This window comes from Coptis chinensis, unplaced genomic scaffold, assembly GCF_015680905.1.
Source record: "Coptis chinensis isolate HL-2020 unplaced genomic scaffold, ASM1568090v1 utg167_pilon_pilon, whole genome shotgun sequence".
Lineage (NCBI taxonomy): Eukaryota > Viridiplantae > Streptophyta > Magnoliopsida > Ranunculales > Ranunculaceae > Coptis > Coptis chinensis.
In genome coordinates, this window is record NW_028238110.1 from 330,526 (window position 1) to 354,184 (window position 23,659).

At 35.0% G+C, this 23,659-nt stretch overlaps 1 protein-coding gene and 2 pseudogenes across 2 annotated transcripts; 2 read left to right on the forward strand and 1 right to left on the reverse strand.

Moving 5' to 3' along the window:
* The first annotated feature begins 2,728 nt into the window (after positions 1–2,728).
* GFAT (putative glucosamine-fructose-6-phosphate aminotransferase) lies at positions 2,729–6,250 on the forward strand. 2 transcript variants are annotated; one of them, XM_086586896.1, is made up of 9 exons: positions 2,729–3,030; positions 3,108–3,538; positions 3,616–3,780; positions 3,962–4,322; positions 4,467–4,717; positions 4,793–4,907; positions 5,046–5,301; positions 5,410–5,578; positions 5,959–6,250. In XM_086586896.1, the coding sequence occupies exons 1-9, from the start codon at positions 2,805–2,807 to the stop codon at positions 6,040–6,042; spliced, it is 2,058 nt and encodes a 685-aa protein (XP_086443022.1). In that variant the 5' UTR covers positions 2,729–2,804; the 3' UTR covers positions 6,043–6,250. The 2 variants fall into 2 exon arrangements, with proteins under 2 accessions (XP_086443022.1, XP_086443021.1); XM_086586895.1 differs by having other exon boundaries at positions 2,731–3,030; positions 5,046–5,316.
* Positions 6,251–8,587: 2,337 nt separating this feature from the next.
* Positions 8,588–11,964, reverse strand: LOC147473906 (co-chaperone protein p23-1-like; annotated as a pseudogene).
* A 9,243-nt stretch (positions 11,965–21,207) lies between these two features.
* Positions 21,208–22,683, forward strand: LOC147473907 (UPF0496 protein At4g34320 pseudogene; annotated as a pseudogene).
* The last annotated feature ends 976 nt before the right edge of the window (positions 22,684–23,659 follow it).

A 23,659-nucleotide genomic window follows, 5' to 3' on the forward strand; every position in this document is an offset into this window, starting at 1 on the left:
TGCAGGAGTTCATTCAGGGTCGGTATTGGGATTTCTCAGGTAACTTCTCACAAGTGTTTCAGGCAATCGGTATTACTCCCCTCTCTCTCCAACAACCTGATGATTCTAAGGAAGATGAGAGAGTATGGCTTTCTGATGGCAAGGGTTTATTTTCAGTAACAGCAGCACACGAGGACATCAGGAAAAAAGCGGTGAAGCATAAGGGTTGCAGGTTCATCTGGAGTGCCAAGATACTCCCTAAAACGCAAGGCATTGCATGGAAGTTAGTAAGAGGGGCATCGAGAACAGATGATCAGTTACAAAAGAGGAAGACGCAGCTTGCTTCGCGATGCTGTATATGTAAGCAGGATGAAGAAACTCTTGATCACATTTTGTACCACTGTCCTCTGGCAAAAAGAGTTTGGAATCATGCGCGACAAATTTTCAGTATTCGACCATGTATCGAAACCTTCAACGATATTATGCAACAAAGCAAGCATCATAGCGCATTGATCTTGGATATGTGGAAAGCTTGCTCGCTGACTTGCATGGTCAGTTTGTGGAAAAATCGAAACAAGGTGATATATGAACAGAAGAAATCCAGTTTTTCGCATATCTACTTCCTCGCTAGGAGAGCCATCATCAGAGCCTACCACTGTTCATCAGGTACTATGAATAATTGCATGACGGACATGAAAGCTTTGCACACCTTCAATCTTCCACATAGAGCCAGAAGAGCTCCTCAAATTATCGAATGCTACTGGCTTCCCCCAACCCCTAGGATGACGGAAGCTCAAGGAGAAATCCAAGTATGGCAGGCTGGGGAATAGTACTAAGAGACTACAAAGGAGAATTCTTGGGGGCAGCAGTAGGGGGTTTAGGTATTGCTACTAACTAACTATATGGCGTATTCTTTGTTATTGAAGGAATTGAGAGCTTTGGACTTAGGACTCGAAATATATATGGGTTGAATCAGATTCTTCCTCAGTGGTTAAAGCCTTTCAAGAGGACACAGTACATTGGAAAGTTAGAACTAAATGGAGGCAGCTGAAAGAGAAAGCCACATGGATAAATGTAACTGCAATATGGCGAGAAACTAACTTAGGAGCGGACAGTTGTTCGAGACATGGAGCGGCACTACAAAAGGGGGAAAGTAAATGGTGGGACACAAGGCCTCCTTTCATGAGAAACCTGGAGAACCATTTCACTACCTATTTTCGCTTCTCTTATTGATTTTGGGTTGTAATAGGTGGGTACACATATGATGTTACTCACACTAGACAACTTTTCTCTTCTTTTTCTTTTCTTTGTATCTTTTCAATTTATTCTTTTAATCAATTACCTTTTAAAAAAAAAAAAAAAAAAAAAAAAAAAAAAGGTTTCTAAATAAAAGGCATTCCTTTCTAGTTTAAAAGTTTATCTCTTGTGTCTTCTTCTTTCTTGAAATTCAACATACATACATCATATCTTCCAATAATCCAAGGATCATGACCTAAAACCCTCCAAAGGTGGAGGGTTAATGATGCTCATGTGAGGATTCATATATGTTTCTTAGAAATAGGATTAATTGCTTAGAACTAAGGACCCATGTAGCACCCTACCCCAAAATGGTAGTGTCCAGCCAAACTTGAGGCCTGGAGGTTGAGAATGACTCGCGTGCGCCACCCTTTTCATGCCTGGGCTAGCCGCGCGAACGAGTCCTATTTGACCTCATGTTCCTCTAATTGACAGGAGTATGTTGTATGAGTTCAGGAGTTGAGATGGTATTTCAGAGATGAAATATCAATTCAACTCCTCTTGCTAGTAAGATGGACTTAGAGATTAGTTCATCTCACTAGGGATCGATTTTTAATCCGTTTGGGGTTTGCTAATGAACCCAAAACGGATGGGAAATTGTAGTAATCTGATTTTAGAAGAAATATAGTGAGACCTTGCATGAGTAGCATAAGCCTCCACCTTTTCTCTCTCTTGATTTATCTTGTTCAATATAAACTTCGATCTATTTTTGTGTCTTGCATGATAAGTATCCATTAGGAATTAAACAAATCAAGACTTAGCATAAAAAAAACTTATTCACTAGTTTCCTAAATAGTACAATAAAGTTGTAATGTTGTCCTAGACTTTAGGTTGGAACAAATCTCTACTTGAACTAAACAAGCGAAGAACCGTGAATAAGGACATTGAGTTAACACCGAACGGAGAAGAAACATCCAATTCTTTAAACCGCAAAGTGTTAGCATCAATTACAAACATGCAAATCACACTTCCACAAATTTACTAATATTCCAACAAACATGCAAATTGAATTGAAAACAAATTGAGTAAAATGAATTAAAACGAATGGAAAACAAACATGTAGTATTTAGTATTTGATGAGAGCACAAGAGACTAACAATGACGGTTACACAAGAGAGCAAACCAGTGTTGTGATTTAATGGTGAGAAACTCGAATGTGGTGATTTAATTGTTCAAACTCGAATTAAAACGGTGAGAAAAGGTTTGGTTTTGAGTTTTTTTCATTAGAAACACTCAAAGGGTTTTTTGGTAAGTGCGCGAGAGAGATGATACCGGTTAGAAAGATTTTCCCGGTAACGCGGGCGATTTAGGTAGGGAGTGTATTGGGCTTGGTTTGGGCTTCGGCTGGAGGCTGCCCAATACAGAGGACTCTTTTAATTTCCAAATGGCTGCTTCGTATAGGCCGATGTTACACACTATGACACGAAAAGTCTCGCACTATATATAATTCTCCACACGAAAATATATTAAACAAGAAAGAAAAACCATTCTCTTAAAAAAAAAAAAAAAAAAAACAGAAAAACAAAAGGATGTGTGGGATATTTGCGTATTTGAATTACAACGTAAACAAAGAAAGACGTTACATAATTGAAGTTCTATTCAATGGGTTAAGGCGTTTGGAATATAGAGGCTATGACTCAGCTGGAATCTCAATTGATGATTCTTCTTCCTCTCAACAAGATCACATCAATCTTTCTCCTCTTGTTTTTCGTCAAGAGGGGAATATTGATTCTCTTGTTAAATCTGTTTACGAAGGTAATGATCCAATACAACTGGTTCTATTTTAATTATTAAAAATTATATTTTAATTTGTTATGTTAATTGTTTTTCAGAGGTGGCGGAAACGGAGTTGAATCTGGAGGCGTCATTTGTTGTTCATGCAGGAATTGCACATACTCGATGGGCAACTCATGGGGAGCCTTCTCCTAGAAACAGTCATCCACAATCATCTGGTGTGGACAATGAGTTTTTGGTTGTTCACAATGGTGTTGTCACAAATTTTGAGGTTTTGAAGGAAACATTGGTTCGACATGGCTTCACTTTTGAATCTGAAACGGATACAGAAGTTATTCCTAAGCTTGCAAAATATGTTTTTGATAAGACAAAAGAGGGAGAAGGCTATCAGGATGTCCCGTTTAGTCAAATTGTAATTGAGGTCATGAGGCATTTAGAAGGAGCGTATGCGCTTGTTTTCAAAAGCCGTCATTATCCAAATGAGTTGATTGCTTGCAAACGTGGCAGCCCATTGCTACTAGGTGTCAAAGTAAGTTTGTACTATATATATTACTTAAGCCATTAATCATTGTGATCTAGTTTTGAACATGCATGGAATTACTGCAGGATCTGACAACAAACGTTAATAATAAAGCATCCTCCCACAATACTGAATTCCCTACGAAGAACATACAATCAAAGGAATTTTTCTTTTCTAGCGATGCACATGCTATTGTGGAGCACACCAAAAAATATTTGGTCATTGAAGATGGTGAAGTGGTACATCTTAAGGTACTTCTTCTTCTATATTGCTAGCCACTTGTCCTGATGACCTGCATTGTAACTGTGCATGTCAACTTAGTGTGAGGGAAGTTATCTTTTGTTGTTTTCAAAAGTGGTTTTTGGCTCATTCCTTCCACATAGTTTATTTTGTGATTTAAAATGCACTAACTCTTACTGGTGATGCTACCAGGAAGGAGCTGTATCCATCCTGAAGTTCGATTATGATAAGGCAAAAAACAACGTTGGACTCACAAGACCTGCGTCTGTGCAACGCGCATTATCTGTTCTTGAGATGGAGGTCGAGCAAATAAACAAAGGAAGTTACGAACATTACATGCAGAAAGAAATTCATGAGCAACCAGAGTCTCTTAGAACTACTATGAGGGGAAGACTCATACGAGGAGGTTTTTGTAAGGCCAAGAGTGTTCTTTTGGGTGGTCTGAAGGATCACCTAAAAACAATAAGGCGAAGTAGGCGAATTGTTTGCATTGGATGTGGGACAAGCTACAATGCTGCTTTAGCAGCTAGACCCCTCTTGGAAGAGCTTTCTGGTAGGTACTTTAACAGTTCAACCACCATGAGTGGAAGTGGTTGCGCTTTACACAATTTTGTTTTATAATTCCATTTTAATATTCAAACAAAAGATTTTGATTAAATCCTGCATTTACTTCTTTTTTGGTTGGCAAAAAACAAAGGCATCCCTGTTACATTGGAAATTGCTAGCGACCTATTGGACAGGCAGGGTCCAATATACCGTGAAGATACAGCTGTTTTTGTCAGTCAATCTGGTGAAACTGCAGATACTCTCCATGCACTACAGTACGCCTTAGATAATGGAGCGCTGTGTGTTGGCATAACTAATACAGTGGGTAGTGCAATAGCCAGGAATACACACTGTGGTATCCATATAAATGCTGGGTGTGAGATTGGTGTAGCTAGTACCAAGGTAAGAAGAATTCTGTTCATATGGTAATCTTACTGTTCAAGTGTAGCATTTGCTGATCATCACTATGGTGAACAGGCATATACAAGCCAGATTGTAGTCATGGCCATGCTGGCTTTAGCAGTAGGAGACGACACAATATCTAGTCAATTAAGAAGGGAGGCAATCATAGATGGTCTATTTGACTTGCCGAGTATGTTGATCTTCCTTGTAAAATACATGCCATTTTGCCTCCTTGATTTGCTATTTGTATGGAATTTTAGTTTGGCGGCGTGTTTAAGCCAGCTTTATCTGCAAATATGTTTAAAACTAGCTTTGTTTCTTTCTGCAGACAAAGTGAAAGAGGTGCTTAAACTTGACCAAGAGATGAAGGATCTGGCAGAGCAATTGATGGCTGAGCAGTCACTTCTTGTGTTTGGAAGAGGTTACAACTTTGCAACAGCACTAGAGGGTGCTTTGAAGGTGAAAGAAGTCGCACTCACACACAGTGAAGGAATTCTTGCGGGTGAAATGAAACATGGTCCTCTGGCACTAGTTGATGAAAATCTCTCTATTTTTGTTATTGCTACCCACGATGCTTGCTTTAGGTTGGTTCTCTTTAGGTTGGTTCTCTTTTGTTAGAAGTTTAACATAGGTCACTTGAGTGTAGTTTTACTTCCTAAATCCTAATATTGGCATTTTATACTTCTTATCAGTAAGCAACAATCGGTTATACAACAGCTTCATGCTCGCAAAGGTCGTTTGATAGTGATGTGTTCGAAAGGAGAATCATCATTGGTTTGTCCTGGTGTGTCCGTTCGGGTTATTGAAGTTCCTCAAGTTGAAGATTGTCTTCAACCTGTAATCAACATAATCCCATTGCAGGTGTGTTCTACACTTCTACGTATACATTCATAATTACCAATTTTACCTACGTCGTCCGTTGTAGAAAAGCCCCCAGCAGAGAAGAAACTCTTAGAGGAAGCTGGCGCCGCTTCACCTAGGCATCGTTGTGGCTAAGGGCATCATGTCCCGCGGCATGCCGTGGACATCGGCCTTAGCATCAAATTCTTAAAAATTCTTTGTACCAAAGTGGAGGGTTAAGTCAGTCTAGGAGTATAATAGAAGTATATAACACCGAATTTAATCTTGGATGATAAATGAGTACTGTGCAGGATTTCCATACATCAAAAACTGTTTGCTTATTCAGCTAGTTTTCCATCAGAGATTTTGACTGACCTCTGTTACCTTGTGTTCTTTTGCAGTTACTAGCATATCATCTCACCGTCTTACGTGGACTTAATGTTGATCAGCCCCGGAATCTTGCAAAAAGCGTAACAACCCAGTGATTATGGCCTGACCATGCCTTTTTTGTGTTCTGCTCGTGACAAATGTGGCTTTCGGCTCTTGTAAGTGGTGAGATGAGCTTGCCTTTGTAATATTTGCCTCATTGCGTGTTTTATTTTCCACAATATAAGTTTACCTCCTTTTTTGAGGAATTCTGTTCTCTACAATTATATTGCCCCTAAATGATAAATATGTGTAACTTGCTCTGCATGCTCTCCTTGAATGCTACTCGCAATAGTCCAACTTCTGGAATGCATAGTCCCGTTGGGTATGCCTCAAATGTTTGAAACAAACCAAATTACAGAGAAACCTTATGTCTCTGTAGACTACAATGAATTGATAAATTATGTTTATTTGGTAATAGATCCACTGAAAGTTAATTAAACCGTTCATGAACATCTGTAGCTGCAACTATTGTATCTCTTATCCCACTACTTATTCTAGACTAAATTACTGCAAAGCCTAGAGTTACAACCTCTGTATCCCCCCCTTTCGACTTTAAACTAAGCAAGGCCACTTAATCGAATTGCGTAGTTACAATTTTAGCACTAGTTAGTAAGTCTGTAAAGCTTCCTGTAATTGATTTGGTCAACCAGTAGGCTATTACAGCAGCTATCCTACTTTCCCATCAGCCCCAGAACATTGGCATTTGCATGCATATAAATGGTGTTCGTGTTGTTGCAAAAAGCTTTTGAATGCACATGACAAAATGGCCTAACCTCACTTTCAATGTCTTGACTACTGGGTGATGAAGGTTTTCATCTACTATTACATAGCTTCCTTCAAATGCATCTGGTGACAAATGTTTTCGTCTAAGACTAAAAACATTGTCTCAAATGCATTTTAAGACATGCTTATGGTTGATTAGAAAGGCATGCTGGGCATAATTAGAATATTTTCAATCAATTTATTCGCCTACTAGACTACCTGCATGAAGTTGTTTTTACTTTTTACTACATTTCCCCATGTAAAATGAGATACGTTCACATTGAATGAACAGTTACTTAAAATTGAGATTTTCCTAATGCATTGAATTCAGCTTAACATGTTTCTTTGATTGTCTGAGTTTCTCCATCTTAGGACAGTAAATTTGTCAACCTTCATTAAGCATCACTCAACAAGAAAGTATTCTCTCTAATTTTAACCCTAGCTGTCCACTCCCCTGAAAACATAACATCCCACACTTAAAGTGGAAGAGTTTTCCACAACTACAAAGAAGACGTTACTTCAGTGTTATATCTTGCAAATACAATCAAGCCTGAACCTCCTGAGCATCCATTGCAGCCTGTTCTCCTTCTTCTTCGATTTTCGCCTCCTCTTTTGCTTGGACCTCTTCTGAAAATCGAAAACACCAACTGTTAACGTTACAAGGAAAAAGGCTAAAGGGTTTTGCTAGTCAGTGACACAATAAAATTCATCTAGTCCAAGCTGCGAATCCGAATTCAGTACCAACATAGAGAACAGTCATAGACAATTACACAAACTGAGGTTTCTAATTAGAAATTTAAGATTTGTAAGTAAACTCTAACCTTTCTCGTCTTTTGATTCATCCATATCATAATCATCCTCACCCATGTCTAACTTCTGCAATATTCGTCAGTGTCAGGAAGTACAGCCTTTAATTACTTAATTGAAGTAATACCAAGCCCTCTCTCATGACACATTTTGTTGGTCTCATGGACATGTTTACAACATGAGCACATTAGAAACTTTTAATTTCACTCAGACAGTTTATAAGAATCTCAGTTAGCAGTCTGACATGTATCAGGAACTAGGACAGTGGCACCAAGTTGTATAATTTAAAATGCAGGCATAGCAGTGTTTAAAAATCACCTTATTCCTGTCAAGTCTCACACTCTCTACTGAAAGTGAAGCTTTCTACAAGACTTTGTCAAAGAAACAACCAGATACATGGGTCGTAAGCAGAACGAATACTAAGAAAACATGGTTGTATTTACTAAACATGCTTATCCAAGAGGCATTCCTTTGAGACGAAATTGAAGATATCTCAGTCCTCAGTCAACTGTTGACATTAAAGAGTTGCTATTCCTTTGGTGTAAGCGATGGAGGGAATTCAAGGAGTTGCCTTTTAGGGTTTTGTCTTCTCTTAGGATTCTATAATCTGAGATAGTTTACGTTTAAGTTGTAACTGTTTTTCTCGTTTTATGTTCACATATTTGACTTTGTTTTGGCATCTTGTTTGATATCTCCTACATTACTGAAGACTTGTCATTAGTCACAGTTTCACAATTTATCAATTGTGATACTAACATGGGTCAGAAACATGAACTACTCAAATTTTAAAAACTAATACAAAATGCTTAGAAACTTTCTGAAGTTTTTCTACTACACCTCAAGTTTAGAACTACATTCTAAAGTTTAGGGCGTTGGTTAAACTGAGACAAAGATACAATAAATCTGTTAGGAGCAAATGCTTGAAGAGCAATTATATGCAAAGGGAAAGAAAATAATGCAATTACTAGAAACACTCTAATTAGACACTTACTGAGAAGTCCATGCCATCAAAGTCCACTCCAGCATGCTCTGTTGAAATTTAATACAGGGAAAAATTAATTAATTGGAAACAATTGTATGCTATATTGCTATTGAACTTTAGTTTTTAGTTTCTCTGTCCATTTTTAAATTACTGCCGACGACACGCTTGGAAACAGAAAAACCATGCAGCTAATCAACAAGCACACTTAGAAATTTACCATTTTCCTCATCCTCATCAACCCATTTATCCCAGTCCACTTTAAGAAACACAGGTGGTTTCCCATCCTGTTTAAGTAGTCTACTCCACCATTTCTCGTTAGCCTTCTTTGTCACATAGACTGTTTCGTACACATATACTGACCTTGCTCTCCTGAAAATTACAACAGCAAGTGTCATTCCTTTCCCATTAGCCATTAACCATTTCGTCTGGGAGCTTGAGAATGAAAATACCATACCTCAACATTAATCTCATCATACAGTTCGAAGTTGACTTCATAGAGTACAATCTTTGGTGGCAGAAAATGTGAATTTTCCATCCGGTTCAAGTTTAACTTTCACATCCTTGGTGGCTGTTCAACTATCCTCTGATTAAAAAATTGGGCCACTATGGACGATTTTAAGGCGATTCTTAATATCCTTGAAGTAACTTAGTTACGTAGCCACCTTGATCAAGTAGTCCTAAAGATTACCTTTCGTAGAAACTTTTACTGGGTGAAAATTCTTATCTTCTTTTTTGCGCCCTTTATTTCTATTTTAGGGTTGTTCTTGACCTCCTCGTTGAAGAAGCATCAGAATTCTATGAGTTATTAGTCCATATTGAAGATTCATCTACTCAGCCTACTCCAAGGCAGCCTATGTCTTGGAGTGATTTGTTTAAAAACCCGAGCTCCCCAAGAAAAACTACAGCTTTGAAGAACTTTGTTCCAGTTCTTGTCGATGGAGTTGCACAAATAAGGGGGTAGCAGAATGGAAAGACACTTTGGTAGGGTATTTTCTAGAAAAAAATTGGTTTTTCCTTATGTTAAGTCAGTACTAGAGAAAGCTTGGAAATTGAAAGGAACTATGGAGATCACTGCTGATAAAGATCTCTTCTATTTTAAATTCTCTGTGGATGAAGACAAGAAAATGGCTCTAGAAGATGGTCCTATCTTCATAGCAGGAAGGATTTTCATCATTAGACCATGGACTATGGAGGCAGAGCAGATGCGTAATCGAATAGCCACAGTTCCAATCTGGGTAAAATTGTTGAATGTTCCAAAAGCGATGTGGACTTTAAACGGTATATCTTACCTTGCTAGCTTAGTGGCAGAGCCTATGTGTACCGATGATGCCACTTTCAACAAGCAAAGGTTGTCATTTGCAAAGGTGTGTGTAGTAATCCTGTTACTGTTTGATTTTCACAGTTTTGTACCAATTAAAATTGGTGATAGAGTGATTAATATTGGAGTTGAATACCCTTGGAAGCCGTCATCATGTTCTAAGTGTATGAAGTTTGGGCATGATACTAGTAAATGTCCTTTGTCTAGACCTAGACATTGGGCAGGAGGAGTGGTGTGGTGATTAATGGCAATGCAAATGGGGCTGGTACATCAGCACAAGGAGCAAATACGTACAAGGATGGAAAGGCACACTATTACTAGTGGTGCTATTGTAAATATTTCTACTGGTCAGTCTAGTGGCGCTGCACAAGGAGTTGCTACCCCGACCATTCAAGTAGAAAATCAGAATTATGTGAGGGGAGTTGAACAAGCCCAGGTAACGGCTCAACAACTCAATGAAGGGACTACTCATAAGAAAACAGAGATGTAACAATGCAGCAAGGAGGTGACCGCGTATCTAAAGGAGCAGTTGATCGAACCTCTTGCCATAGTGGTTGCTACGAGCTCACTTACAGAACAAGTATTGGCCATCAGAGAAGCAGATATTGAGGGAAACTTAAATCAGAGGGGAGAATGTGTGAACACGTGTAGAACCCTCGTCATTGCTATAGAAAGAGGTGGTGCCGTAAATCCTCAAACTGCAAGCCCTAGACAAGGAAGTAACAGAGGAGTGGCAAGTGTAGATGAGAGTCGTCAACATAGAGTTTTACCGGTTAACCAACTGCCGAGTAGTAGAGAACAAAATATGTATGAAGGGTTAGTTGCTGGATATGAGGACGAAGATGATATCTCCGAGAATGAAACTGAGTTCTTTAGCGATAAAGTAGCACTTGTTTTGCCTAAGAGTTCATCAAGGTATGAAGTGCCTTATGAGGATCAAAATCAATAGACTAGTGTGAAGCCAAAAAGAAGCAAAAGGATTCAAGAGCGTTCTTTGGGTGAAATAGAGCCTACGCTTGCAATGATGAGAAGGTAAAATTGCTAACAAAAAACAAAAAGATGAGACGACTTGAAGACTACACTAAAGAGTATTGGGATGATATTTTGGGACTCACTTATGTGTGTTGTGCTTGCCAAGGATTCTTTTGTAACTATGAGAAAGCGCGGACTCATCTTAGGAAAGATCATCCAAAGATTGTTAAGGACATCATGACTAGGAAGTAGGATTACTATATCTACTTTCTTAGGTTCGAATGTAGCATGGTCAATATGTTATCTTAAGTATGTTAGGCTTAAAGCCTATTGTTATTGTTGTGTTTTTGTGTTTCTCCTTTTAATGATCTACTCTTAGGGAGGCTTTGTAAGGTTTAACAATTTGCAATATAACAGGTGGTGGTCTTCCTTAACCCCAGCTTAATTTTTTTTTTTTTTAAAACTTTCACATCCTTCGCATCAGGCAGGTCAACTGTGAGGTAGGTCCTATCAGATCTCTTCACGCTAGGGTGTCGGCTATAAAAAGAGTGAAAAACTTAGCTGACTCCTTTATTCTTGGTCTGTATCTTGAACATTTTACGCAGTGTCATCACAAGTTTGCGAGTGATTCAAGTAGATGTCATTGTTTAAGGTGTTAAGTTATGAATAGTTAATATTTTTTAGGTGTTAAGTTATGAATAGTTAATATTTTTATCGGATCTCATAAATCGTTCTGCATACCTAATCTCGACGCCTATTCACTATCGAATTCTTAGTCAAATTTAACTAATCTCTGAGTACAATTCTTAGGCAAATTTAATTTTTCAACACTCCAAGGCGTTTTCATCATAGAGGTTATATGTCAAAACTAGTAGTCCATTTCCATCAACTACACACAGAGCATCAGTTTGCTTTCAAGCCATAGTCATTTTCCTATCGATCATTTTCATAAAAAATCCATGTTTAGAAATATTCTCTTTATGATAAGAAAGCCATAACCACATAACAAACCAAAACAGAAATTTAAATAAGTAATTTTTAAATCTCTATGAAACAACATATTAAGCAGAACTTTTGTAAGTGGCTTTCGGCTCTTGTAAGTGGCGAGATGAGCTTGCTTTTGTAATATTACCTCATTGCGTGTTTTATTTTCCACACTATAAGTTTACCTCCTTTTTTGGTGAATTCTGTTCTCTACAATTATATTGCCCCTAAATGATATATATATGTGTAACTTACTCTGCATGCTCTCCTTGAATGCTACTCGCAATAGTCCAACTTCTGGAATGCATAGTCCTGTTGGATTATGTTTATTTGGGAATAGACCCACTAAAAGTTAATAAAACCTTTCATGAACATCTGTAGCTGCAACTATTGTATCTCTTACCCCACTACTTGTTCTAGACTAAATTATAAATTACTGCAAAACCTAGAGTTAAAACCCCCTCAACACACACACACACTCTTTAAACTAAGCAAGGTCGCTTAATCGAATTGCGTAGTTACAATTTTAGCACTAGTTAGTAAGTCTGTAAAGCTTCCTGTAATTGATTTGGTCGACCAGTAGGCTATTACAGCAGCTTACCACTTTCCCATCCGCCCCAGGACATTGGCATTGCATATAAATGGTGTTCGTGTTGTTGCAAAAAGCTTTTGAATGCACATGACAAAAGGGCCTAACCTCACTTTCAAATTTTCAATGTCTTGGCTACTGGGTGACGAAGGTTTTCATCTACTATTAAATAGCTTCCTTCAAATGCATCTGGTGACAAATGTTTTCGTCTAAGACTAAAAACATTGCTTCAAATGCATTTTAAGACATGCTGGGCATGATTAGAATATATTTTCAATTAATTTATTCGCCTACTAGACTACCGGCATGAAGTTGTTTTTACTTTTTACTACATTTCCCCATGTAAAATGAGATACGTTCACATTGAATGAACAGTTACTTAAAATTGAGATTTTCATAATGCATTGAATTCAGCTTAACATGTTTCTTTGATTGTCTGAGTATCTCCATCTTTGGACAGTAAATTTGTCAACCTTCATTAAGTATCACCCAACAAGAAAGTTTTCTCTCTAATTTTAACCCTAGCTGTTCACACCCCTGAAAACATAACATCCCACACTTAAAGTGGAAGAGTTTTCCACAACTACAAAGAAGACATCACTTCAGTGTTATATTTTGCAAATACAATCAAGCCTGAACCTCCTGAGCATTCGTTGCAGCCTGTTCTCCATCCTCTTTGATTTTCGCCTCCACTTTTGCTTGGACCCATTCTGAAAAGCAAACACACCAACTGTTACCGTTACAAGGAAAAAGGCTATAGGGTTTTGCTAGTCAGTGACACAATAAAATTCATCTAGTACAAGCTGCGAATCCGAATCCAGGAGTACCAACATAGAGAACAGTCATAGACAATTACACGAACTGAGGTTTCTAATTAGAAATTTAAGATTTGTAAGTAAACTCTAACCTTTTTCATCTTTTGATTCATCCATATCATAATCATCCTCACCCATGTCTAACTTCTGCAATATTCGTCATGTCAGGAAGTACTGCCTTTACTTAATTGAAGTAATACCAAGCCCTCTCTCATGACACATTTTGTTGGTCTCATGGACATGTTTACAACACGAGCACATTAGAAACTTTTAATTTCACACAGACAGTTTATAAGAATCTCAGTTAGCAGTCTGACATGTATCAGGAACTAGGACAGTGGCACCAAGTTGTATAATTGAAAATGCAGGCATATCAGTGTTTAAAAATCACCTAATTCCTGTCAAGTCTCACACTCTCCACTGAAAGTGAAGCTTTCTACAAGACTTTGTCAAAGAAACAACCAGATACATGGGTCGTAAGCAGAACGAATACTAGGAAAACATGGTTGTATTTACTAAACATGCTTATCCAAGAGGCATTCCGTTGAGACGAAATTGAAGAGATTTCAGTCCTCAGTCAACTGTTGACATTAAAGAGTTGCTATTCCTTTGGTGTAAGGGATGGAGGTAATTGAAGGAGTTACCTTTTAGGGTTTTGTCTTCTCTTAGGGTTCTATAATCTGAGATAGTTTACTTTTAAGTTGTAACTGTTTTTCTTGTGTTCACATATTTGACTTTATTTTGGCATCTTATTTGATATCTCCTACATTACTGAAGATATGTAATTAGTCCCAGTTTCGCAATTTATCAATTGTGATACTAACATGGGTCAGAAACATGAGCTGCTCAAAATTTTAAAACTAATACAAAATGTTTAGAAACTTTCTGAAGTTTTTCTACTGGACACCTCAAGTTTAGAACTACATTCTAAAGTTTAGGGCGTTGGTTAAACTGAGACAAAGATACAATAAATCTGTTAGGAGCAAATGCTTGAAGAGCAATTATACAATAAATCTGTTAGGAGCAAATGCTTGAAGAGCAATTATATGCAAAGGGAAAGAAAATAATGCAATTACTAGAAACACTCTAATTAGACACTTACTGAGAAGTCCATGCTATCAAAGTCCACTCCAGCATGCTTGAAAATTTTAGTATGTGGGGATTTTAGTATGTGGGTATGTGGGTATGTGGGTCCAATAATGTATTGCTATGTGTCCAAACATATTAACCATAGTTAGCTAGAGATTTAGCTAGAATGATAAAGTAAATAAGGTGAGTTTTAATTCCAAGATTTTAGGGATATCCAAAAAAAGAAACAAAAAAATAGTACGTTGCAATTTAGTATTGGCGCTCTTATTTTCCCTCCTTCTCCTTCCTTTTTTTTTTTCATAAATAAACTTTTCAATGCAAGTTCACTTTTAATGGAAGTTTTTTTTTTGTTATGAATGTGATTTTTTTTTTCTCTATTTGAAGTGTTCAGTATATACAATTTTTTTTTTTTTATAAGTGACTAGATTTTGTTGAGGCGGAAAACAAAGAATAAAAAGAGAAGGGAAAATAAGGGCTGGAAAGATGGAGAGTAAAAAAGAGGGAAACAAATCTCACGTAATGAATAATGATATGTTTTGGTTATTTGTCTTTATTTCATTTTTCATTTTAATATCCAAAAAATCTTGGAATTAAAACTCACCTTATTTACTTTTCCATTATAGCTAAATCTCTCATGGATAATTGTGGTTAATGTGTGGACATATGCAATACACTATTGGACCCACATGCCTACATACTAAAATCTCTACATACTAAATTTTTCGAAAGTGTTGCGATGAGAGGAATTAACTGAAGTAGGTGGAATGACAGTTATACCCTTGCAAGAGATACAAAGAAGGATATTTGTGAAAATTTCGTACTTCTAATACAGGCATTTCTGGATATATAAATGCTATCATAGAAAAATCGCAGTAGGTGGACTAATTTTCTTAAAGAAGTAAGATGAACACTTACTGAATAAAACACTTATAGGGGTCACCGGGTAAGGTTGTACCTAGTGTACGACTACAAAACAGAGTGTATACTGAAAATTCTGTGCATTTCAAAGAAAAGTATCACTAGCACCAAAGACTTAAATAGAAATTACAAAAATAAAAAATAAAAAAATAAAAAATAAGTTTACCCTCGTCGCCCACGTAAGGCTCCATATTAAGAGATATAGGGAAAACATAATGCGAATTAATTTTCCTAAGATCATCAGTCCACCTCCCAAGTTGGATAGCGAAAAAACTCGGTATTTACTTTAAATGTTGCTTCTCCGTCTATACCACATGCTTTACGCTTAAAACTAACTGTTCAAGTGGAGAAGTACATCTATCTAAGAGAATCATGCAATTCTTTGTTCTCACCCAACTGAAGCTAAATTGTGGTGTGCGCCTCATTTATAGGATTTGTGTCATGGCAATTATTTGCATGTCCTCTGCAAAAAAAAATTATAATGCCCTTTTAACTGTTAGAAGGGTAAATAATTGTGGGAATATTTAAAATGAGAAATACTTTACGTGTACAAGTAATCTGGAAAGGAAATGGGTTTAGTGCATTAATAGCAAGCATTCCAAAAACGAAAAATATAGTATGTGGGCATGTGGGTCCAGTAGTGTATTGCCAAGTATCCACACATATTAACCACATTTATCTTAATTAGTGAGAGATTTAGCTATAATGGGAAAGTAAATAAAGTGAGTTTTAATTCCAAGATTTTAGGAATATTGAAATGAAAAATGAAATAAAAACAAATGGAAACCAAACCAAAACATATCATTACATGAGATTTTTTTCCCTCTTTTTTACTCTCCATCTTGGGCCCTTATTTTCCCTCCTTTTATTCTTTGTTTTCCGCCTCAACAAAATCTAGTCACTTATAATTAAAAAATTGTATATAGTGAACACTTCATACAGAAAAAAAAAAATCACATTCATAACAAAAAGAAGATAACTTCCATTCAAAGCGAACTCGCATTGAAAGGTTTATTTATGAAAAAGAGAAGGAAGGAGTAGGAGGGAAAATAAAGGAGCCAATACTAAATCGGCATGTACTCTTTTTTTTTTGTTTCTCATTTATTTTTGTTTCTTTTTTCGGTTTGGATATATATCTCTAAAATCTTGGAATTAAAACTCACCTTATTTATTTTCCCATTATAGCTAAATCTCTCACTATCTATGACTAATTAACTATGGTTAATATGTTTGGACACATGACAATACACTATTGGACCCATATGCCCACATACTAAATTACCCTTCTTTTTTATTAGACGTACCGAAAATATCTACTATCTATCTACTAAAGCAGAGACCTTTAAAAGAAGATTTTCTCTCTCCTATGTGGCATTTTAATATGAGAGTTAGCTTTTTCTCTATCCTATGTAGCACTTTAGTATGAAAGATAATATTTTCTAATAGCCTATAATTACATGTACATTGAACCTCTTTAGACAGTTTAAGTATATTTCTAATTCTTGTATTTAGAAAATTTGAGTGTATTTCCAATTCTTATATATTTGATCAAAAAAAAAAAAATTGCTAAAAAAATAGGTGATGTGTAGAAAGTAATTTCCTATTACAAATCAAACCCTTTTAGTGTTCCAATTTTTATATATTTGATCAAATAAAAAAAATTGCAAAAAAATAGGTGATTTATAGAAACTAATTCCCTATTACAAATCATACAATTTTAGTGTATATGATAAAACACCGACTTATTTCAAATATATCCTTAACATGGCTTCAAAACATAGTTAAAAACAATTATACAAAAAATAACATCACAAAATATATAATAGAAAATTAAAAAAAAAATAACGGCAAAACAATAATGACAAATATTTTATAATATATATAATATTGATTGAAACTAATGTAAAAAAAACAATTAATGGGGAACTGAAAACTGCAAATACATCGAACTAACCTCAAATAATATTTAACGGGAAATCGGAAACTGGATGCAAATGCAAGCATTAAACTAATCTTAAAAAGTAATTAATAGAAAATCGGAATATGCATGGATAGAACTGCATTAAACTAACCTCAAAGAATAATTAACGAAAAATTAAAACTTGGATGCAAATATATCAAACTAACATCAAAAAATAATTGTCGGAAAATCGGAAACTAGATGCAAATGCATTGAGCTAACCCTCAAAGATTAAATTAACGGAAAATCAGAAACTGGATGCAGCTGCATTGAACTAACTTCAAAGAAAAATTAATTATAAATTGGAAACATAATGCAAATGCGTGGAACTAATCTTAAAAAATAATTAACGGGAAATTGGAAACCGGATGCAACTGCACTGAACTAATCTAAAAAAATAAACTGAGTGCAAAACCTCCAGAAATAATTAACGAAAAATCGGAAACTGAATGCAAACTCATTGAACTAACATCAAACAATAATTAACGGAAAATCAGAAACTAGATGAAAATGCAACTTTATTAAATAATAAACGAGAAATCGAAAACTGGATGCAAATGCATTAAACTAATCTCACGGAATAATTAACGGGAAATCAAAAACTGGATGCAAATGCATTGAACTGACCTAAAATAATATAACAATTAACAACATAAAATTGGAAATTGGATGCAAATGTATTGAACTAACCGAAAAGAATAATTAACGAGAAATCAGAAACTAGATGCAACTGCATTGAAGTGATCTCAAAAAATAAATAACGAGAATTGGAAATTGGATTCAACTGTATTGAACTAACCTCAAAATATAAAAAAGAAAATCAGAAACTGAATGCAAATGCATTGAACTAACCTCAAAACATAGTTGGGTTATATGTTGTGGGAATGTCTCAATAAGTATAGTTTTGCATTTAAAATGGTATTTATCTTATTTCTTTCTGTATGATTGGGAACTCCTTGCTATTCACGTAACTTCAATATATATGAATTTCGTCTTATTAGGCAATCTCACAAAACTTCAATCAAATTCTATTATTAAACAACAAAATGAAGTTGAAGGATTTTATCAAAGGTGAGTTTTTTTTTTAATGGAGAGTGAGGTTTTCACGTTATAAGAAATTTGGTTGAGTGATCAATATAATATTAATATATAATAGTTCTGCATATTTACAAATATTTTTCAGAATAATTAATATAACAACACCCGTTCGTAGATAATCTTTGAAGATTCCACATAGTGAGTCATGCATAATTTAAATAATAATTAACGAGAAATCAGGAACTGGATAATCTTCGATGATCCCATGCACATAGTAAATTAAGCATAATTTGCTTTTTATGTCATATTTGCAAGGACACTACAGATGGATCAGTAGAAGTTGGTATTATACACCACATTGGATAATTATAAGGAAATCGGAAACTGGATTTAAATACATAACTGAGCTCAAAGAGTAATTAACGGGAAATTAGAAACTTAATGCAAATTGCATTAAACTAATGACAGAGATTAACTAATGGGAAATTAGAAATTGGATGCAAATCCTTGAAAAATATCTAATGGAAAATCGGAAACGATGTGCAAATAATACATCAAAGAAACCTCAAATAATAATTAATGGGAAACCGGATGCAAATGCATTGAACTTAACTCAAAAAATAATTAACAGAAAATAAAAAACCGAATGCAACTGCATTGAACTAACCTCATAGAATAATTGGTGGGAAATCGGAAACTAAATGCAAATGCATTGAAATAACCTCAAAGAATAGTTAACGGGAAATCAGAAACCGGATATAATTGTATCGAACTAACCTAAAAGCATAAATAATCAAAAATTAGATGCAGATGTATTGAACTAACATTAAAGAGTTATTAATGGAAAATCGGAAACTGGATCCAAATGCAATAAACTAATCTCATAGACTAAATAACGAAACATTAAAAAATGGATGAAACTGTACTGAACTAATCTAAATGAATAATTAACGGGAAATTATAAATTTGATGTAACTGCATTGAACTAACCTCAAAAAATAATTAACGGGAAATCGAAAACTTGATGCAAATGCATTGAACTAACCTTAAAGAACAATTAACATAAAATCGAAAATTAGATGCAACTGCATTGAACTAACCTCAAAGAATAATTAACGGAAAACTAAAAATTGGATGCAACTGCATTAAACTAAATTCAGAGATTAACTAATGGGAAATCCAAAATTGGATGCAAATGTATTGAAATAATCTCAAAAAATAGTTAACTAGAAATCGAAAGTCAGATGTAACTGCATCGCACTGACCTCAAAGCATAAATGTTTACTTTTTTAGCCTCCTTACATGAGTAATTACGAGTAATTAGGAATCCAAAACAAGAGTGAGTTTATAAAAACAGACTCTTACATGTATGCAAACTGTATAGAAATTGTAAACTATTGAACTAGCCTAGAAAAACAATTAACGGTAAATCAGAAACTGGATGCAGATGTATTGAACTAACCTCAAAGAGTAATTAACGGGAGATTGGAACCTGGATGCAAATGCAATGAACTAATCTCAAACACTAATTAACGAAACATCGAAAACTAGATGCAACTATACTGAATTAACCTTTTAATGAATAACTAACGGGAAATCATAAAGTGGATGCAATTGCACTGAACTAATCTCAAATGATAATTAACAGAAAATCGGAAACTTGATGAAACTGTATTAAACTAATCTCGATGAATAATTAATGAGAAATTGAAAATTGGATGCAACGTAATACATTAAATTAACCTCAAAGAATAATTAATGAAAAATCAGAAACTTGATGCAAATGTATTGAACTAATAACCCTAAAACATATTTGTATTATATATATAGAGGGAATAAATGTGACAAATATAGTTTTGCATTTCAAATAGTGTTTATTATAATTCTTTTATTGTGATTGGAAATGTCTTGCTATTCAAATAGCTTCAATATTATCTTCTCCACATTGGGCATTCTCAGAAAACTTCAATCAAACTTCCATTATTAAATCTAACAATAAAAAAAAGTCGATGAGTTTTATCAAGGTTTGATGCTTCTTTTTTACAGAGAGTGGTGCAAAAAATTTAAATGAGTAATTAATATAATTTTCATATCTCATAGCTATGCATAGTTGCTAATATTTTTTAGAATAATTTAATATAACAACACCTATTCGTAGGACAAGTTCATATGATAAAAAATTTCAAGTGGGAGTAGTGTATTCTTTGAGGATATGTAAACAATCAATCTGTTTTAGTGATTTGTACACATTAGTACGTAAGCCGAACGGTGATGATTTAGCGCTAAATCACCATAAATCTAATAAAACTATTATACAAGCTAGATTGAGTTTAAGATAATTTCATTTGAAAATTATGGATTAATATTCTAAACCACAAAGTGAAGAGACTATCTCAATTTGATCTCTTAGTTTCCAAGTACTCATACACCATAATCGCTGCTCATTAACGTATTTCGGTTTATTTTTAATAAAAATATATTCTGATTCGAAAATTTGCCGCTAAATCACCATAAATCTAATAAAACTATTGTACAAGCTAGATCGAGTTTAAGATAATTTTATTTGAAAATTATGGCAGCAAATTTTTGAATCATAATATATTTTTATTAAAAATAAACCGAAATACGTTAGTGAAGCGATTATGGTGCATAAATACTTAGAAAGTGAATAGATTATCTCAATTTGATCCCTTAGTTTCCAAGTACTTATGCACCATAATCGCTGGTCATTAACGTATTTCGGTTTATTTTTAATAAAAATATATTCTTATTCGAAAATTTGTGTGAGACATTTTGTAAAGCCTTTTCAGCACACAAAATATTTAATAGATCCCGGGTATACATGGGTCCAAAATCTAATTTATTGACTAAAACAAGTCATTTACTCACTTGATTTAGTCGTAGAAGAAAAAGACGGCGTTTTTTTTTTTTTTTTCTTCTTCTCCAAATTCTTTTAGCTCAGGTTGGGCTTGCTGAGTAGAAAAAAAAGATTTCTGTGAATGCCCAGTTTGAAAATTATTGAAAAAGATTAGATCTTTTAGCTCAATTTGGGTTTAAACTAGGATTTAATCAATACCCATTGTGAGAAGTAGGAGGAAAAATCTTATTACCTACATTTATAATTGGATTGTGATTAATGGGTGGGCATATGAGTAAGAAGACAGGCGAAGAGTCGTCGGTACTAGACCTTCATGGAAGGTTAGAATATACGGCGGGTTTAAGTTCATATGAAGATGAATGTAGGCTTGATCCAGAGTTACAATCATTTGATACTACATTACAAGACAGAACACACCATGTTATTAATTCGCTCGCTGTTGGCGTTGAAGTTAGAGCACTTTCTACTGATTCCTTGAAAGAGGTGACTGGGTGTTTACTTGATATGAATCAGGAAGTGGTTAAGATAATCTTAGATTGCAAACAAGATATTTGGAAAAACCAAGAGTTGTTTGAGCTAGTTGAGGACTATTTTAAGAATAGTTTGCAAACTTTAGATTTCTATACTGCTCTTGAGAAATGTACTGCTCTTGAGAAATGTTTGAAGAAAGCGAGGGATGGTCAGTTAACTATGTTGTACGGACATTGACGCGGACGTAGATGCGGCAGACTCGGTTATATTTCAAAAAGGTAGGATGCGGACGGAGCAAAAGATGCAGAAATTAATTAATATTTATAATTTTATTTTATATAAAATAAATATTAAAAACTATATTAAATGTATCAATATTTATAAATTCAAAACTATTAAAGATAAATAGCCACAAAATTAAGTTTAATATTTTTTAATCAAACTCTAAAAATATGTCATAAGTCTTAACACAACAAAAAATAAAAAAATTGAGTTTTTTAATATTATTTTGATTAATTTTTTATTTTTTTGTTCAAAATCCGCATCCTAACCATGTTGACCCGCGTCCAGTTTAGTTGACTGCATTTTGACTGTGTTGACCGCATCCGAGGCGCGTCCATGCTGCGTTCATGTCCGCGTCCGACACAGCCCATAGGTTGGTGCGTTCGTGCTTTAGAGTCAGTTAATTATCAATGTCGCGCTTCAGCAGTTTGAGGAAGAAGATGGGGGCAAATGAGAAGAAGTATTTGAGAACACTGGAGGAGTTGAAGAATTTTAAGTCCGCTAAGGACCCAGGACCCATTTACGGAGGAATTTTTTTAGATTTTCAAATCGGTTTATAGGCATCAGTTGTTGATGCTTGAGAAATTGGAGTATCAAAAGAGCAAACTTGACAAGAAGTTGAAATTTGTTGTTTTTATTTTTTTTTTAATTTTTTTTCTGAGAAATATCTCAAAAATATATTGGAGATATTATTGGATTTAGGCTGTTATTGGGATATGGCAAAAATTTATGTTAGTTATGGACAAAAATTTATGTTTATGTTAGTTATGGGGTATGAGAGTATTTTTATGTGTGTCCAAGATCACCCATGTTATGTTGCTATTGAACTTTAGTTTTTAGTTTCTGTCCATTTTTAAATTTGACGACACGCTTGGAAACAGAAAAACCATGCAGCTAATCAACAAGCACACTTAGAAATTTACCATTTTCCTCATCCTCATCAACCCATTTTTCCCTTCCTGTTTAAGTAGTCTACTCCACCATTTCTCGTTAGCCTTCTTTATCACATGCATAGACAGTGTTTCGCACACCAATACTGACCTTTCCCATTAGCCATTAACCATTTCGTCTGGGAGCTTGAGAATGAAAATACTATACCTCAACATTAATCTCATCATGCAGTTCGAAGTTGACTTCATAGAGTACAGTCTTTGGTGGCAGAAAATGTGAATTTCCCATCCGGTTCGAGTTTAACTTTCACATCCTTCGCAGCAGGCAGGTCAACTGTGAGGTAGGTCCTATCAGATCTCTGCGCCCACTTCACGCTAGGGTGTCGGCTATAAAAACAGTGAAAAACTTAGCTGACTCCTTTATTCTTGGTCTGTATCTTACGTTTTACGCAGTGTCGTCACAAGTTTGCGAGTGATTAAGTTTTTTTCACACTCTAGGTTATGTCATTGTTTTAGGTGTTAAGTTACAAAGTGAATAGTTAATATTTTTATCGGATCTCATAAATCGTTCTGCACACCTAATCTCAACGCCTATTCACTATCGAATTCTTAGTCAAATTTAACTAATCTCTGAGTACAATTCTTAGGCAAATTTAACTTTTCAACACTCTAAGGCGTTTTCATCATAGAGGTTTATGTCAAAACTAGTAGTCCATTTCCATCAACCACACACAGAGCATCAGTTTGCTTTCAAACCATAGTCATTTTCCTATCGATCATTTTCATAAAAAATCCATGTTTAGAGATATTCTCACGTTTATGATAAGAAAGGCATAACCGCATAACAAACCAGAACAGAAATTTAAATAAGTAAGTTTTTAAATCTCTATGAAACAACATATTAAACAGAACTTTGCA

What these genes read in the sequence shown, in the direction of transcription:
- GFAT (XM_086586895.1), top strand. Translation starts at nt 2,805, where the DNA reads ATGTGTGGGATATTTGCGTATTTGAATTACAACGTAAACAAAGAAAGA. An exon ending in TGTTAAATCTGTTTACGAAG is followed by an intron (nt 3,031 to 3,107) that starts GTAATGATCCAA and finishes ATTGTTTTTCAG; the next exon opens with AGGTGGCGGAAACGGAGTTG. An exon ending in TTGGTGTAGCTAGTACCAAG is followed by an intron (nt 4,718 to 4,792) that starts GTAAGAAGAATT and finishes TATGGTGAACAG; the next exon opens with GCATATACAAGCCAGATTGT.